This window comes from Alosa pseudoharengus, unplaced genomic scaffold, assembly GCF_046254945.1.
Source record: "Alosa pseudoharengus isolate Yale_2024_CS ecotype anadromous, Long Island Sound unplaced genomic scaffold, YU_APseudo_1.1 YU_APseudo_1.1_scf_5, whole genome shotgun sequence".
Classification (NCBI taxonomy): Eukaryota; Metazoa; Chordata; class Actinopteri; order Clupeiformes; family Clupeidae; genus Alosa; species Alosa pseudoharengus.
In genome coordinates, this window is record NW_027468837.1 from 12085057 (window position 1) to 12102963 (window position 17907).

At 41.0% G+C, this 17907-nt stretch overlaps 2 protein-coding genes across 3 annotated transcripts; both read left to right on the forward strand.

Annotated features, from left to right (window-relative positions):
* Positions 1 to 38: 38 nt before the first annotated feature.
* On the forward strand, positions 39 to 6100 carry rhebl1 (Ras homolog, mTORC1 binding like 1). The gene is made up of 8 exons (XM_076267774.1): positions 39 to 459; positions 1106 to 1177; positions 1437 to 1504; positions 1667 to 1749; positions 3148 to 3204; positions 3325 to 3372; positions 3774 to 3855; positions 4282 to 6100. The coding sequence occupies exons 1-8, from the start codon at positions 408 to 410 to the stop codon at positions 4372 to 4374; spliced, it is 555 nt and encodes a 184-aa protein (XP_076123889.1). The 5' UTR covers positions 39 to 407; the 3' UTR covers positions 4375 to 6100.
* A 186-nt stretch (positions 6101 to 6286) lies between these two features.
* Positions 6287 to 16919, forward strand: prkag1 (protein kinase, AMP-activated, gamma 1 non-catalytic subunit). 2 transcript variants are annotated; one of them, XM_076268249.1, is made up of 13 exons: positions 6287 to 6457; positions 7845 to 7920; positions 8323 to 8426; positions 8671 to 8752; positions 8839 to 8897; positions 10839 to 10884; positions 10986 to 11040; positions 11261 to 11387; positions 11951 to 12116; positions 12260 to 12297; positions 13546 to 13692; positions 14145 to 14244; positions 14474 to 16919. In XM_076268249.1, exons 1-13 carry the CDS (start codon positions 6449 to 6451, stop codon positions 14485 to 14487), a joined length of 1023 nt encoding a protein of 340 aa, XP_076124364.1. In that variant the 5' UTR covers positions 6287 to 6448; the 3' UTR covers positions 14488 to 16919. The 2 variants fall into 2 exon arrangements, with proteins under 2 accessions (XP_076124364.1, XP_076124365.1); XM_076268250.1 differs by having other exon boundaries at positions 8326 to 8426.
* Positions 16920 to 17907: the final 988 nt, after the last annotated feature.

Below are 17907 nucleotides of genomic sequence, written 5' to 3' on the forward strand. Positions count from 1 at the left end.
GGTCTCAATTTTACTCTACAACTGCACGTCTGACGTAACCTCTTTTACGACGGCGTGCCGTGTCTAGTCTAATGCCCATTTTTCGACAGTGTGACTCGAAAGCGCCACGGCAGTGAATAAGCCGTTTTTTGTTTACCTCTGAAGTATTGAAAAGCAATAGCAATATAAAAAATCGAAGTGCTCAACTGCATCAGATATCACTATTCGATCGAAATAGTTCGAAGTTTTAACGCGCGCCACCTCTTCAAGTGAAGCTCGAGGCCCGGCGGCGGACAGCTAGCTCGAGCAGCCTGGAAAAGTTTGTTGTTGTCACGTGACAAGATACGAATGTGGCGATAAAAGTTTTTCTTCCAGTATTAAAGCACCGCGAATATTTGATATCGTCTTACAACTACTATTCTCAAACAATGCCTCAACCGAAATACAGGAAGATTGCTGTGTTGGGGTACAGGTCTGTTGGTGAGTAAGAGCTTGAATAGTGTGGTCTGCTAGCAATAAGCTAGTCTTTGTTTTTGTTTGCATAGCAATGTTAGCAAGCTAACGTCAGCTTTAGAAAATCAAGTATGAACTGGAATCACGATTGATAAAACGTTATTTCATTCACATATTTCACACAAAGCTTTTAACCACCACCTAAGTATTTAGCCAATGGTGTCTTTATGTGAGTAATTCATGTTGTTGGACGAATCATTGTTTTGTCAACTTCAGCTAGCTCGCTAGTAAGCTAACCTAACTGTGGCACATGCGAAAGTTGTTGTAGCCAGTACTAGCGATGTATGCTAGTTTAACTAGCACAAGGAGGCTATAACAACAGTACGGTGAACGAATGTAGCTAGCAAGCTGGGATAGACGATTGTTTGATGTTGTGGTATAGCTGGGCACCTAGGAAATTGTACATTTTCCACTGTATTCTCGTGCAGGATATTGGCTGGTATCTGCTGAGAGCTTCACATTGTGTATTCTTACCTGTTGAAAGATCCAGGGCAAGCTAATTTGATGTTTGCCCACATGACCGTATTAGGATATATGCGTTGCTGTGTTGACATGTGTTACAGACTGGTGGGAAGTTTCAGATTCATTACTGACCAAAATTACTTTGTAACAGGAAAGTCCTCTCTAACTATACAGTTCGTGGAAGGACAGTTTGTAGATTCATATGACCCTACTATTGAAAACAGTAAGTTTGTGCAAATCTGTTTTTTTCTTCTTCATTTGATGTGTGGTTTAGGACATATATTATTTCATTGCATTCACTCATTCATCCTTCCCGCACTTAGTCTGTCAGTTCATGTGCACACGTGCAAGCAGTCATTTGAATTGTGTTAAAAAAAATCTAATATTTACTATTCTGACTCATAGTAGTAGTAGGTGTTATCAATATTGTGGTACACATTCCGCCATTGTCACTTACATGCTTCTCCTATCATTTGACACAGCTTTTAATAAGATGGTATCTGTGAATGGACAGGACTTTAATCTTCAGCTTGTGGACACTGCTGGTCAGGTACTTCTCACATTTCAGTCAATGAACTTGAATCTTACTTTTTATATGATGATAAGGGTACTAGATTAGAGGGACGTGTATGCTCTCTAAGATTATATAAACGTTATCTCTTCTCAGAGTTTCAGTTTATACCAATCGTACCTGCTTTCTAATCTCTTCCAGGACGAGTATTCCATTTTCCCACAGTCTCACTCAATGGACATTCATGGTTATGTCCTTGTCTACTCTGTCACCTCTATGAAAAGGTGGGTGTTTCTAGTAGTACTGAATGTCATGGACTGCGTTTACATGCACTTCAGTATACCGGTTGCGATCAGGAATTTGAAGTATCCCGGTTTTGTATTTGCGCATGTAAACATCATGTAACATCTTGAATTTCACCTTGGGCTTGAATTTCCCCTTGGGGATCAATAAAGTATCTATCTATCTATCTATCTATCTATCTATCTATCTATCTATCTATCTATCTATCCCGATTTCAGAACCCTGGATAAGCCCTTATTCTGGCTTTGAGTAACCCGGTTATGCTAGGTGGAGTACTCTAAAAAGAACCGGGATACTGTTCCATGTCACCTTATCTACCCACCTACACCTTATCCCAGTTTCTCATGTGAAAGCGTGAGTACATTAGAAACCGGGATAAGGTGAACTAATAGAACTTTATTGTTGGTCACAGGGGTACTAGTATTCATCATGTATACAGGGATATTAATAACCAGGTTTCTCTGTTCATGTAAACACCATATCCTGAATATGATCAGAACCAAGATAAGCCTAATAACTTCGATACTAAAGTGCATGTAAACGCAGTCATGGAGAATCACACATGACAACTGCAGAAAGCTCAGGAGAGTGCACTGAAGGATGTTATCTATAACTAGACGGCACTCGAGAGCACAGGCCTCTACCAAGGCCACATGTCCTAGTGTGTGAGGAAAAGTGAAATTAAATATGTGCATCCACTTAGTGATTCTGCTCCAAAATGTAATGGGTCCCACCAAGTAGGTAGTTTTTGCACTAAGTCTACCGATCAACCAACTTGCCACACTGATAAAATGCTGTCCTTGCTGGAGCTGAAAGTGATTTTTATATTTATGTTACAATTTCTTTTAAAATGTGCTGTGCGTAGCTAAGTGGAACACTCCTGAATTATATTTATGTGAAAATGCACTGATGCTGCTGGTTACATTTCAGTTGTTTCTTCCTAATGATTTTTTAGTTGCATTTTGAGTCAGTGAGTGTGTACAACCGATGAAACATGAACAAGAAGATTTGTCAAGTCTGTAGAAGATCCTTGTTATGGCTGTATCTACTGCAGCACTACTTAAGTAAAGGCCATGCGTGAATTAGCATTGTGAAATATGAGAACAACACAGTCATCTGTGTGTGTCCTCTGCCAAAACTTATTTTAGTGCCCGATGCCTTTTAATCTCGGCCGAGGCTGCACAACCAGGAACCAAGGCACAGCAGATGCATACTTGAGATAACTGTCCCGTCCTTTTTTGACCTTGCTGTTCTGCTGTATGTGTGTGTTAGTCATAGCTGATAGTCCTGGCCCTCAAACCTATATGCACTACCCCCACTCCTTCTGTTCTCCAATTAACATTTGTTTTTATTCTTTCTCTTTCTTCAACCCCAAACAGTTTTGAAGTTGTTCAGGTTCTACACGACAAGCTGCTGGATATGGTTGGGAAAATTCAGTAAGTTCTATATTCCAGGGCTTTGAAAGCTTTGCCTGTGTTTGCTCTTGTGGGTCAGGGTGATTTGAGTTAATTTAAGCACACTTAAATGCACTAAAATAGCTGCTCTTGTCATTTTAGGGTGCCTACTGTTCTGGTTGGGAACAAAAAAGATCTTCACATGGAGAGGTAAGAACAGTCAATTAGCGTGACCAATGGACAGTTAAGTCTAGCGAGAGAACTGCATTGGTGTCACCCTCAACTGGTTTTAAGAATTCCTCAATAATGGCCTCATTAGAAGACACCATCAACCCTTCACTGCTTTACTAGTGTATGCAGCACATATGTTGTTATAGCATTAGCAGCATTGTCACATGTATTGTCTTGGGACTAATGCGTCCTCTTCATGCTAATAGCAATTGGGAGTATGGATAAATCTAGTCAAATCGGCTATCCACAGAGTGCGGCTTAATCTTAATGTGATTTACTGCACAAATGACTGAGAGATTGAATTCTATTGTTGCACAAATAGAACCAGCTTTAGCCGCATTCCATAATTTAGTTTGTGTGTGTGTGTCCTGTGTCCCCAGAGTGATTAAGCCAGAGGAGGGCAAAAAGCTGGCCGATTCCTGGGGTGCTGCTTTTATGGAGTCCTCTGCTAAAGAGAATCAGGTAGTATACCGCTAGGTATCCTTTGTGCTTCTCATTTTAAGCAATATCGGATCAACAAGTCTCAGTAACTTTGCTAAAAATGATCAGTAATTTATTTCTTACTTGCTTAGCCAGATTATGCAACTGTATAAATCCATCCTCGCCCACTTGCGAAATAAGTGCCTGCCTGTGTGGGAGTTTCTTGATTGGTCAACACATATAAACCATTTTGAAATTTTACTCGCTGATTACAGAATCCAGTCCCCCTCTTTGTTTTCTTAAAGTATCCATCTTCATAATGGCTGGTACACCATGTAACCAGATAGTCTTTAATTCTGCTGAACGTATGCTTTACAGTACTTTGACATACTGTGAAGATCTGCTGCTGAATGTACAAAGGATCAGTTGAAAGGCTACTGAAGTGTCTGATTTATCTCTCTTGCACAGACGGCTGTGGAGGTTTTCAAGAGAATTATCCTGGAGATGGAGAAAGCAGATGGAAACGCCCCCTCAGAGGAGAAGAAGTGCACTGTGATGTAGGCGGGTCCAGGCAGACACAAGCAGTGGGCTAATTGGCCAATGCCAGGAGACACAACATCACCAGCCTGCCAATCGTAACCCACCAGACCACAGTCATAGTTCAAGGCCCCCCTCTCAGCAGCAAAGAACTGCCACACTCTGTCCCCTAAATGTGTACAGTTCTTTTCTACAGCTCAAAAAACAGTGTTCTGAGGCCAACTGAATGCAACACCACATTCTGTTTTATTTCTTTTTAATATATCTCACACTTACACACACACACACACACACACACACACACATACATACATACATACATACATACATTATATATATATATGAATGGAAAAAGAGGTATGGGATTCACATTACAAAGTATACCCAGTGTGAGTAAATATTTAAGACATAAAGCAATGCAGAGACATAAGTCTTGCTGTGAAAAGTACTGTAGTCTGTAAAGTTGGCCTCAGTCAAGCAACACTTGGGAAAAGTAAGTTTAAGAAAATGGCCAAATATAAACCGAAAAGCCACATGCTGCGTTTAATGTTTTCATCGCTGCCTTATTAATGTAATAATACACATGTTCATTTTCACAGCCTGGCATTCATTGGACACTAGTTATCAACCTTACATGTCTAGCCATGTGTCAGGAGTGGGTGGAGTGACCTTGTGGTCCCAGTCCACTCTCATTGGCTGTCTCTGCCTTAGACACCACTTAGGCCAACCAATCGCTGGTGCCTAACCCACAGACTCGGTCTACTTTCTCAGGTTGTTCATAGGTTCCAGCCAATCCTTTGTGGTTCTTTTTCTGTCAGGCAATCTCTTACGAGCCTTACTAGCTTCTCCTCGTCTCCCGTCAACACTGGTTGGGGTCAGATTTTTATTTTTATATTTTTTTTTTGGGGGGGGGGGGTGTCCGACCCCTGCCCAGTGCAAAGACAGAAGTGGGAGCACTGCAGGAGCGGTGGAGTAGGATGGAGGAGGAGTCTGTCTCTCATCTGCTGTAGTCACCTTTCATTAGCTGTCAGTGATTTCTGGGTTTATGTGTGGGAGGGTGGGGGGGGGGGCTGTTTCCCCCTTTTGATGAAATTTCTTTTTTTTCCCTGCCTCTGATGAGAATATTGCCCCAAGAGCATATTTCTTTATAAGACTGTAAATCATGTTCCTCTTTCTTTCTCTCTCTTTTATGATTAGAAGCAGTTTAATTATCTTTTCCCATGTTTGAAACCTTTACGGATAAGGGTTTTGAAATATCCATGAACTAAAGTATATCCCCTTCCCCCCAATTTAGCTGTATTCTTTGTACAGCTTTAGTTCTCTTACGAACATGACTTTAATATAGTATTGTTTGAAAGCATCGCCTGATGTAACTGAAAAATCTTGATTGATTTATTGATTTGGTTGGTTAATTTTGTAATTGAGTGGTAGTGTAAAAAAGGCTGGTGTTGCTGGTGCTGGTGATGCTGTGTTGTGTGCCTTACCTTCCCATTATATGACCCATGTCTCTCCTTCCTCCCCAAAACACATCTACACACAAAAACTGACCATTCACCTCTGCCCAAACTGATTTAAGGTGCTCTGTTGGGTTTCTCTGCTCTATTGACTTGACTCCCACACTACTTTTGAGGAAAATCGAGTGGTGTTGTTGCACCTCAATGCCCAATACTCGACGTGGGGGACTGGTTAATACAGAAAACTTGCTGTAAACAGTTTTGTATATAAAATGAATAAATCCTTTACTCTTGAACTTGTCATTGTATTTCTGGAAGTGTAGAATAGTGGCAGTTAATCGTCATTAATATTTAAACTACATTACTTTAATATTTTAATGATAATGTAATGTTTGTTGATGTCACTGTAAGTCGCTTTGGACAAAAGTGTCTGGTAAGAACTCCAAGTGATGCGTCTTTCATACATGCGCACTTCAGAGCCTTACCGGAAATAAACAAGGGGGAGGTCACTATCCTACATAGCAGACAGTAAATAGACCACCCCATCCACGTATCGGTTTGAACAGTATATAGTTTCACTTGAAAGTCTTTCTCAAAGAAAAAACTCTCTCATACGTCTGACTTTAGGAGTCGGTAAAGGGAACATGGAGTGTGTGAGTATTTTTATGTGTCTCTTGGCTGAAGTGAGCATGCTATGCAGCGGCTTGATTAGCGTTAACGTTACCGGGTAATGTTAAGATGGCTAACCGTAGCTAACCAGTTAAGTAATTCATGTTCGTTAACGTTACTGATGTATTTTTGGAGGGAATTAGTCAGGCGATCGCTTAAACCACGACGTATTGAACAGAAAGTTTCGGGCAATTAAACGTTAACAGCAAATATGTGACCCATTATCAAATGTTACGCTAACCTCATTGAACTCCCCAGCTAGCAACTGTTTAACTAGCTTCTGTCGCTAGCAAGTGTAGTTGAACTTTAGATAGCAAGTTAGTACAGGAGCCTGAACAAACTAGTGTTGATGGGGATTATCAGTTAAATGGTGAGGGTTAGCTAGCTACAAATGGTGGTCTCTCGGCGGGTGGTCTGTCAGTGCCTACATCAGAAGCATTTTCTCATCGCATGGTAAAATGCTCTTGGTAAAATGCCAGTCAAAAATATTTTTGGCGCTGCACATATCTTCTGTCCATAGCGTTCACGAAAAATCCCATTGGGATTTATCTTGAGATATTTTCTAATGCAATCATGTTAGCTAATACAGGGGTAACACCTGATGGGTGCTGTGTTACTGTTCCGATGAAACTTGAGATGTTGTTGTCAGTTTCTCTAGCGAATGTCAAAGTTCTTTGTGAGAAAATGTCCTGAATAAAATTACCAATGAAGCCTGCATAACATAAACTCTATGCGAACATACAGGGGATGGCTTATAGGAGGTGGTGGTGGAAATCAATAAGCTTTTAACTAATTAACATGAATAGGGAGCTGGTTTATTAAAAATCATCTGACACATCGAACTGAACGTTGCTGCTTTGTCATACTCCAGTGATCTGTGATTTGCTGACATGTCATCCCTAACTGCAAACACGAATGCTTCAAATGATCCAGTTGTCATCCATTAACAGTGTTCCAAATTATTATGTGAGAGCACAGCTAGTTGTTGATGTCAGCACATCAAAGGTTGTTTTTTGACATTTAAAGAGTACAGCTAGTTATGCATTTGAACAACACTTTACATTAGATTGTGGGCTCACCAGAATAAGGATACCTTGCATATAGTTGACATTGAATTAAGCACAGGTCAAGAGTCACACTGTTTAGTCGCTGTTATCACGTTTATCTCTCTCCAGTCAACGTTTTTTTTTTTTTTTTTTAAGATAATAAATGCATTCTAATGGTGTGTGTGCGCGTACGCGAACGCGTGCGCGAGCTAGTCCAGGTTATTAAATGCAATGACAGAAACGGAAGACCTCTGCATTTTTTTTTATTCAGTTGAAATCCTTTGAGCATCAGTGATATTTACAAAACAAGCAATCTGTGTTTTAGGTTCCAGCTTCACTTGATGATTTTGGACCAGAGGTGAAGAAGGAGTCTGCTGTAGAAAGTGAGGCGTCACTCACAGGTGTGGGTTTGTGTTTTTTTCCTTTCCATTTGAACTAAAGGTGTGTGTGTGTGTGTTTGTGTTTGTTTCCTTGGGTTAAACCGATCTTCTTCACCCCGTGAAACATAAGCAAACCCTTATATAAACAGGAGAGAATGAACTATTGGAAAGCTTGCTATACTGATGTTTGCAGTAGATTGTTTTGTTATTTTGCCTCAGTCAAAGTGAAATTTGAACACTGAAACCACTGAAATCCACTGCAGGGTGCGTAGAAACCCATGAAGTTGAACACACACACACACACACTCGACACACACACTCATATTATGTCACTCTTCCTCAGTCGCACCATTGAAGAAGAAGTTTAGTTGCAGCAACCTGGATTTTCTTTTCTTTACTCATTTTCTTTTCTCTTTCCCTCAGCAGATCCAGAACATAATGTTTACACACGGTTTATGAAGTCCCACCGCTGCTATGACCTGGTGCCCACCAGCTCCAAGCTAGTAGTGTTTGACACTTCGCTTCAAGTAAGTGGGGTCGACCCTACACTACACTCTCTACCACTGTACACATCTCCAGCTCAATGTAAAGGCACATTTGCCACACTCCCTCACCATCATATGTAGGCCTACATTACCCCTGGAGCTTTTGTTTGTGAAATAAAAGAACATACTGACCTGTCTGATTTATACACAGTAGCTTTTGATGGTTTTGTATAAAGGAATATACTGACTGACTTGTTTGATACACAATTCTCTTTTTCCGTAAAAGGTGAAGAAGGCATTTTTTGCACTAGTATCAAATGGGGTCCGAGCAGCTCCACTGTGGGACAGCAAGAAGCAGTGTTTTGTTGGTAAGCATCGGCTTTTATTTATTGTCACAACGGCATTTTATCCCCAAACATTTGCGCGTATGTCTTATGCTCTTGTTCTCCCTCAGGTATGCTGACCATAACTGACTTCATCAACATCCTCCACCGTTACTACAAATCACCCTTGGTATGAGTCCAACCATTGTGATCGAATGTATGTTAGTTTAAAGGGCCACTGCAATATCCTTCAACAAAGGCATTATATCTCCCTTCCCCCAGACACAAGAAATGTGAAATAGCTGGATATATATATATATACACACAGCGGGGAAAATAAATATTGAACACGTCAACATTTTTTTCAGTAAGTATACTCCCAATGAGGCTATTTGCATGAAATTTTCACAAGACATTAGTATTAACTCAGATAATCCACCCAAATAAAAAAATCCAAACATTAAAGTCCATAGGTAGAGTTATGTGTAATAAAGTGGAATGATACAGGAAAAAAGTATTGAACACGCCTGCTGAAATTTCTTAAATACTTTGTGGAAAAGCCTTTCGTAATGACAGCTTCAAGGCATTTCCCGTTTGACGAAACTAATTAGTCACATTATTCTGGTGTGTGTTTGGCCCATTATTTTAAACAGATAGTCATTTAATATTGAAGATTCCAGGGGTCCCTCTTGTGAATCCTGAACTTCCAAAACTGTTCAATTGGATTGAAGTCAGGGCCTCGATTTCCTTTCTCTGAAAACAATTGATAGTTTCCTTTGCTGAATGGTTTGGATACTTGTCCTGCTGAAGGTCTAGCCATGTCTCATCCTCATCATCCTGGTGGATGTAAAGATTCTCCCGGAACAAAATGACTCCATGCATCATTCCTTCAACTGTATGAAGTCTGTTAGTACCATGAGATGAAAAACAGTCCACACCATGATGCCACCACCTCCAAACCCCGCTGTTGATAGGATATTTTTAGGGTGTTGCACAGTGCCATTTCTCCTCCAAATATGGTGTGTAGTATGACATCCAAAAAGATCAATATTTGCTCTTGCCTGACCAGAATACATTCTCTCAGCATTTCATAGGGTTGTCCAAATGTTGTGTAGCAAACTTTCAACAAGCTTTGACATGTTTTTCTTCAGCAATAGAATCATGCGGGATGAGCGTGCATAGAGGCCATGGCGGTGGAGTGCATTACCTATGATTTTCTCTGTAACAATTGTACCTGCTGCCTCCAAATCTTTCTGGAGCTTTCTTAGAGTGGTCCTTGGCTCTTGGGCTACTCTTCTGACTATCCTTCTGACTTCCTGGTCAGAAATCTTGCATGGAGATCCTGTACATGGCCAGTTGATGATGCAGTGATGTTCCTTCCACTTGCAGATAATGGCTCCAATACTGCTTGCTGGATGATTCTGAAGTTTTGAAGTACATCTGTAACCAGTTCCATTGATATGTTTTGCAACAATAAGGTTGCAAAGGTCTTGGAAGAGCTCTTTGCTTTTACGCATCATGAAAGTTTTCTTGTGTGACACCTTGGTAACAAAAAACCTTTTTATAGCCCACCAGTATGTACTAACCCAGCTTATATCAATTTGCACACATAGGAGGGATAATTTCTCTAATTACTTATAAATTCCAGTTTGTTCCTTGCCATTCCTTGCCTTTGTGTACTGCTTTTTCTTAGCGTGTTCAATACTTTTTCCCTGTGCCATTCCACTTTTTTACTCATAACTCTACCTTTAGACATCAATGTTTGGATTTTTATACATGTGTGGATTACCTAAGTTAATACTAATGTCCGGTGAAAATTTCATGTGAATAGCCTCACTGGAAGTATATTTACTGAAAAAAATGTTGACGTGTTCAATACTTATTTTCCCCGCTGTGTGTATATATATATATATATATATATATATATATATATATATATATATATATATATATATATATATATATATATAATCATAGCTTTATGTCAGGCTTTTGTAAGTGCTCAGCAACAGTAACTCTGCACACCCAGATCCCCTCCTGTAAAGACGTCACAGCAGCTGTCCTCTATGTCATGGCTCTGTGTTCTGGCTGAAAGGGATACTCACGCCACCTTTCCCCGTTTTGTCCCCAGGTGCAGATTTACGAGTTAGAGGAGCACAAAATCGAGACCTGGAGAGGTGAGGAAGGCAGTGTGCACTCGACTGTGTGTGTGTGTGTGTGTGGAGAGTTTCTAGAAGTCAGACGCTGACTCCTGTTTTGTGTCCTTGCTGTTTCACAGAAGTGTACCTGCAGGACTCATTCAAGCCTCTAGTCAGCATCTCGCCAAACGCAAGGTATGCCGGGATCGCTCTCTTTCCTTCACAAAGTCAGTGCTGTTGTTGTTGTTGCTGCTTTTGTTTTTTGTTGTTGTTGACATTGGTCTAACCTTAACCCTTTGTCCTTTGTAAATTCAGATAGTGTGGCTGTTTTGTCATCTATATTTCAGGCCTAATGTGTTAATGCCTGCACATGTTAGAATTAGATTTTTTTTGTCTTTCTCTCTCTCTTTCATAGTTTATATGATGCTGTGGCGTCTCTGATCAAGCACAAAATCCACAGGTTGCCTGTAATAGACCCTTTGACTGGGAACACGCTCTACATTCTCACACACAAGCGGATACTCAAGTTCCTCAAACTGTTTGTGAGTCCCAGTCACACTAGTTTCTTTACATGTTCAGGCATAACTCGCTGGCTTGCTCTTCTACTGACCAGGGCAAAACCCTTAATGATTTATATAAACCACTGGAGAAGTGTTGATTGCCCCCCCCCCCTCTCTTTCTCTGTCTTTCTGTCTCTCTGTCTTAGCCGTCAACCACAAATGTTGTGGGTTATACTCGTATAACTTGACAATGGTTTACTAAAGATGTGTTAAACCTCTCTCTCTCTCTCTCTCTCTCTCTCTCTCTCTCTCTCTCTCTCTCTCTCTCTCTCTCTCTCTCTCTCTCTCTCTCTCTCTCTCTCTCTCTCTCTCTCTCTCTCTCTCTCTCTCTCTCTCTCTCTCTCTCTCTCGCTCTCATCTGGTTGTTGATGGCGAATTGCAGTTTGCACATTTCTTGGAGGATAAAGCATGACTTGCTCCTTGATTTTATTTATTTATTTATTTTATTTTTAAAATGTGACTGTACATTGTGACAAAGTGATCATGTAAGTACTTTGTGGCAAGAATGTAATAAAGGGTTTTTGAAATTCTCTCTCTCTCTCCAGATTTCTGAGATGCCCAAGCCGGCCTTTATGACTCGGAAGCTGGAGGAGTTGAGTATAGGAACGTTTGAGAACATAGCCGTTGTGCGCTCTGATACGCCGCTCTACACAGCACTGGGCATATTTGTAGAGCAGAGGGTTTCTGCCCTGCCTGTTTTAGATGACAAAGGTGAGCGATGGCTTGTGAAATGGTGGTATGTCTGTAAAATAATGTATATGTACTGGCATTATATTTAATGAAATTCCTTTCATTGCATGTTGGTGATGAGGTTAATGGTGCCCCGGACTCTTTTTGTTTCCCCCCTTTTCTAGGACGTGTTGTGGATATTTACTCAAAGTTTGACGTCATTGTAAGTCTTCCAAATACTGGTTGTTTGTGTTTGTGCTTGTGTGCATATGGTTTATATGAAACACATAAACAATGACTTAATATTAAGATTCCAAAAGTCTTGGACATTCTGTCTTCATTTGAAATATAGTTACTTTTAGAAAGCTTTTCAGCTGAAAAAAGACAAATGCATATTCACTGTAGGGGCCCTAATTTGTTTGTAAGGCAAAGTCTGTCAGCAGCTCATGTTCTTGTGCATGAAATACAGCTATCGTGTGGCATATGGGAACATTTAGCTGACTCATTAATGTTTGTGCTTCATTGTCTTGCCCATGGTGTTAAACTAGCAAATAGATTTTGTCTAGTTATTAAATTAGCTTTAGTTAGACTTAAAACTTTGCACTCTGCCCATCAATCAAATTAGGTCGTCATCGGGATCCTAAACGATTAGTGATCAACATGTATAAGCTCACTCTTCAGTGGAGTTCACTAGAATACAGCAGAGCACCATTCCCATCCCTGTGGTGCCACCAGACTATTACAACACCGGGAATAAGTCTGAAACATTTCTTGTCTTGGTTGTGGTCTGATACACTTGACAATAGCTGCTGTGACTTTGTCTGTGAAGATAAAACTCATATTTAATTACATCACTTAATGGAAACACTGACCATTCACAATTATGCTTTGTCGAATTTCGACAAATATAGCTTTTATTTTGCACAAAGCTGTAATGGAAACACAGCTTCTGTCTTTGTCTCTGTGTTTGTGTGCTTGAGCTCTGCGATTGATGTGACCATGAGAGCTCAACACCCACCAGTTCCCTTAGTGCAAGAGCAGCTACAGTGTCCGTAAATCCAGCGGCCAGCGATCTGCTGCTTTAAATAGCGCTGTTGGCTGCCCACAGGCTTAGTGTGAACTCATTCACCACGTCCAGCTCAGGCTCCATTACCACGGGTGCCCTTTGTGCACTGTTTGGATACCATCTGCACAAGTGCATATGAGTGCATGGGATAAGGAGGCACAAAGTATTTCTTTAAGTGGCTTTAAATGGCTTTTTGTGTGTTTGTGTGTATATGAAAGCTGGTTTTTCCTGGCACTTCTGATTTGTTCATTTGTGAATGCGTGAAATCAATTTGAAACCTGTTTTTCATAATTGTGTGTGTGCGTGTGCCTGAGCTCTGTTTATGCTTTGTGTCCGTGTTTGTGTTCTCTTGAAGTTTAGTGATATGTTGTGATGTTTTGTGCGCTCTCTCTCTCCCCTCTCCAGAACCTGGCCGCTGAGAAGACGTATAACAACTTGGACGTGACCGTCACCAAGGCCCTGCAGCACCGCTCACAGTACTTTGAGGGCGTGCTGACCTGCCACAAACACGAGACTCTGCAGACCATCATCAACAGACTGGTGGAGGCTGAGGTAACGATCTTACCATGACCTACAGTACTGTAGCTGATGTTCGCATTCACCAGCTCACTCATCACCTCCTTCACCTCACTGTTAGACTTGAAATATAATGAGGAAGAGGAAGGTCACACTGAAGTGTGAATGCTTGAATCAATTAATTAAGGAACCAAATGCGGTCAGTTCAGTCCATTTGTTTCTGTTAGCTAGCACTTATAGAGCAGAATCTGCCAGTCATGTTGCAACTATGGCCAACGCAAATGCAAGACGCCATGCAGGCCATGCTGTTCACTGTCACTGGTACCCACACAAAAGTGTTTTTCCATACATGCGTAAAGGAAGTGATTGAGTCGAAACATAGACGTGAGGACATGGCCAACTCATAGGCACCACTAAATGCCCCTACACCTTACCACTAATGCCCCTACCCCTCCTCCTCTGTTTGTCATTCCTACTTTGCATCACAGGTGCACAGGCTGGTGGTGGTGGATGATCAGGAGGTGGCGCAAGGCATTGTGTCACTGTCGGATATCCTCCAGGCGCTGGTGCTCACTGAGGGGGTAGAGGGTAAGCCCAACGCTATGTGTGTGAACTCATGTGAACTTTCTGTTAGTTCTTACAAGAACAGGAGCAGTCTTCCTGAAAGAAGGAAGATCTCTCTCTTCCTTACTTTATATTTCTCTCTTTTTTTTCTTTTCTTTTTTTCTTTCTTTCTCACTTTATTTCTCTCTCAACTTCTGCATGTACGTAGAGATGCCGCTACCAACTACTGACAAAAGTCATTTGTTGTTTTTAGGGACGGCTCGATAATCTGCTGTGAGAGAGGAGGGAGCTTTTGTTTCTCTCTCTCTCTTTCTCTCTTTCTCTCTCTCTTTTTCTCTCTCTCTCTCTCTCTCTCTCTCTCTCTCTCTCTCTCTCTCTCTCTCTCTCTCTCTCTCTCTCTCTCTCTCTCTCACTCACTCTCTGTTTCTCACTCTGACTGTGGATGATGGCTAATGGTGGACGACCGGCCCAGAAGGAAGACCCAGAAAAGAGATCAGGAGAGCGGGATGGTGTGTCGGACAGAGAGACGAGTCTTTGGATTTGCTATTCTTGGGTTTGACTCCCCATCTGTGAAAACTGCAATATCTTTCTCTCTCTCTCTCCTGCTCTCTCTTTCTCTTTGTCTTCTTTCTCAATCTGTCTGTCATTCTCTCTCCCTCTTTCATTGTGAGAACACGAAGGATTCATATTGTCACCATTGAACCCGGCAATACATATAGGCACTATAAGCACAAATACTGAAGTCATGCCAAAATTTCAAACCAAGCAACCAAACACACAACCCACCAAAAGGACATTCTGCAGGGGAACAGCCTGTTACTGTGTGAAAAACTGCAGTTACTGTTACTTTTCACATACTGGCACAACTCTCTACAGCTTTTTTGCATCAGGAGCTCAGGTGTAAATTATGCCTTCAAACATTTTTTTAATTTCATGCTATGAAAGGGAGCAATTCAAGTTAATTTGTACGTGGTAGAGTAAGAGAACCATCCTCAGACAGATAAGGGATTTTAGCTGGACGTTTCAGACCTTTGCTGAACACCCCAGTGCTGGGCAGATGTTTTCTCCGTGCCGTACCAATGCAGGTCAAAAAAACAGATGAGTGTGAGAAGTCAGAGCTGCATCTGAAAAATTCCAAAAAATATTTTTTACGCCTGACGTTGTGGTCGAACCTTTTAAGCCTCTCCGCAAGGAGCTGGTGGCAGCCAGGCAACAGATTCCCATCCATGGCTTTTGTTTGGCTACGTTGCTCTTGGGTTAAAAAAATATCACATTCCATAGATGCACATCCAGAATAATTTTTCTCTTGAGAGTTACATACCTACAGAGTATTTGATTACAGGCCAAAACCTCCCATGATCTCAATCACTGAGTAGTCCTCAGACCTAAACTTTGAAATGCAGGCTCTGTCTTGGAAATAGAAACCCAAATGACACATTTGCCCTTGAAATGTGAAGTCTGCTGTGGATAAATAATGATTTGCTGTTTTTTTTAAGTATATTTTTTTGGGCTTTTTTATGCCTTTAATCAGATAGGATAGTGGAGAATGACAGGAAGAGAGTGGGAGAGAGAGTTGGGGTGGGATCCAGAAAGGACCACGGGGCGGGAATCGAACCCGGGTGGCCGGCGTACGGTGCAGGTGCCCCAGCCAGTTGCACCACAGCTGGGGCCATGATTTGCTGTTTTTAAGAGTTTGTTTTATGAATACAAGGACACTGAATATTTATGTAATAATCATGGTTTTATTATATATATTTCTTTTAAATTCCACACACCCAGTTCTGTTATGTTGTCAGGGAAATGGACATCATTTCAGTGGTCAGTATGGAGCACTTCTTTTTTGATCTCTATGAACAGGTATACTGCAAGTATCATTTGAAAAGGCAACTTTTTTACTGCTTTGGGCTTAAGAAATAGAAAGGAGGAGACTGTCTATCTGTTGTTAGCCACAGGCCAATTGCTGTATTTTCAAAAATCATTATTAGTGACCTAGCAGACCTAACGCTTCCAATTGTAGATTTGCTGGTCTTAGACAAGGTTAAAAAAAAGAGTGCAGTATCTTCGTTTTCAGAAGTCTGTCTCTTGATTCATTCCATACCTGTGTGTGTGTGTGTGTGTGTGTGTGTGTGTGTGTGTGTGTGTGTGTGTCGCATCCAAGGATCATTCTGGTGTGATGGGAGTTCTTCCTTCGCATCTTTTTCCCACTGGTCAGCAGTCAGCTCCAGGTCAGGTCCTTTAGCAGCACACAGACTGAGCTTTCCCCTCGTCAGCAGTTTCATTTTCAATGACCCCTATGACTCGCTAACCTGACCCAGGTGGCAGCCCTCATCACCCGGAATGAAATGGACCAATCACAGGTAGAAGAGACAGCGTCCATAGACAGAAATATTGTTTGATGGTCTTCTGACCCCGACTTCTTTTAATAACCATGTCTCACACTTTGAATAATCTTTGCCCTCAAAATGGGGACGCACATGAAAGGGATTTGTACAGCCATTCCATCATGACATCATTTTCTCTGTTATGAAATCGCTGAAGCATTCTATATTTTCAAAGCACATATATGATTATTTTTCAACATACTGATCAATATCCGAGGCATCATGTATGTAAATATACCCCATATTTTGTACAATGCATAATGTACTTGTAGTTTTTAACTTAATGCATGCGTCATATAAATATGTTTGTTCTCTTGAGTTATGTGTCATGTCTTTGGTTTTTGTGGGTGGGGGATGAGAGGGTGTTTTTGTGCATGTAAGAATGCACCCTCAAAACAGAACACTACTGATCTGATGGTATGAGAAAAATTGGGAAATGTGTGTTGTTTTGCTATCTTGCATAAAATGAAAAAATATATATATTTGAATTCAGAAATTGGTGGATAAGTTTTCAAAACAAATATTGCCTCTTCAACCTGGTGGAATTCCAACGTAGTCGGTTATAGTCAGTAGATGCAACTTCAATACCAGTAATGAAAATTCTCACACTCCAGACAGATACGAATTTTAGATTAGTAACCTCAAGATTGAAGTGTAAGAAGACATGACCTTGACACTGGGTCAGTAGTGTGCGCCATCTGCCCATCTCCACACTCAGTTCCTCCCTGATGACATCAGGACTGTGTCATTATTTCCTGCTGACTGCTGTGCCACAAACATTTAGATAGATAGATAGATACTTTATTGATCCCCAAGGGGAAATTCAAGATCAATTTGACCAATTCAATTCAATTTGACCGACTTTCTCTCTACTATTCTGTTCTAGCCAGGCTTCAAGCCTGAGCTGTCAAACCTGCTCCTACCATGTGGCATTCAACTTGAAAGCAACTTGTACATTCAACGAAAACAGGAGGAAGTGACTTGCACTGCAGTCGGTTCTTAAGAACAGAATTGTGAAATGATGCATCATGAACATGCTTATCTATCAACCATGAGACAGTACTTTTTCAATGATCTTGACTAAAGCTGTATCTAACACAATCAGGTTCAGTCATAGGTGAGGCCGTTGGTGCTATGTGGATGATTGACCTTTCAAGTGTTACTCATTCTTTCTAAAGGAAGTTGAGTCCCAAAAGATTATGAGCACTTAAGAAGGTAAGCCCTGAACATGGCAATGATCGAGAAAATGACATGAGTGGCTAAAATGTATTCAATAACAATGAAATTAAATAACAACACTGGAAAA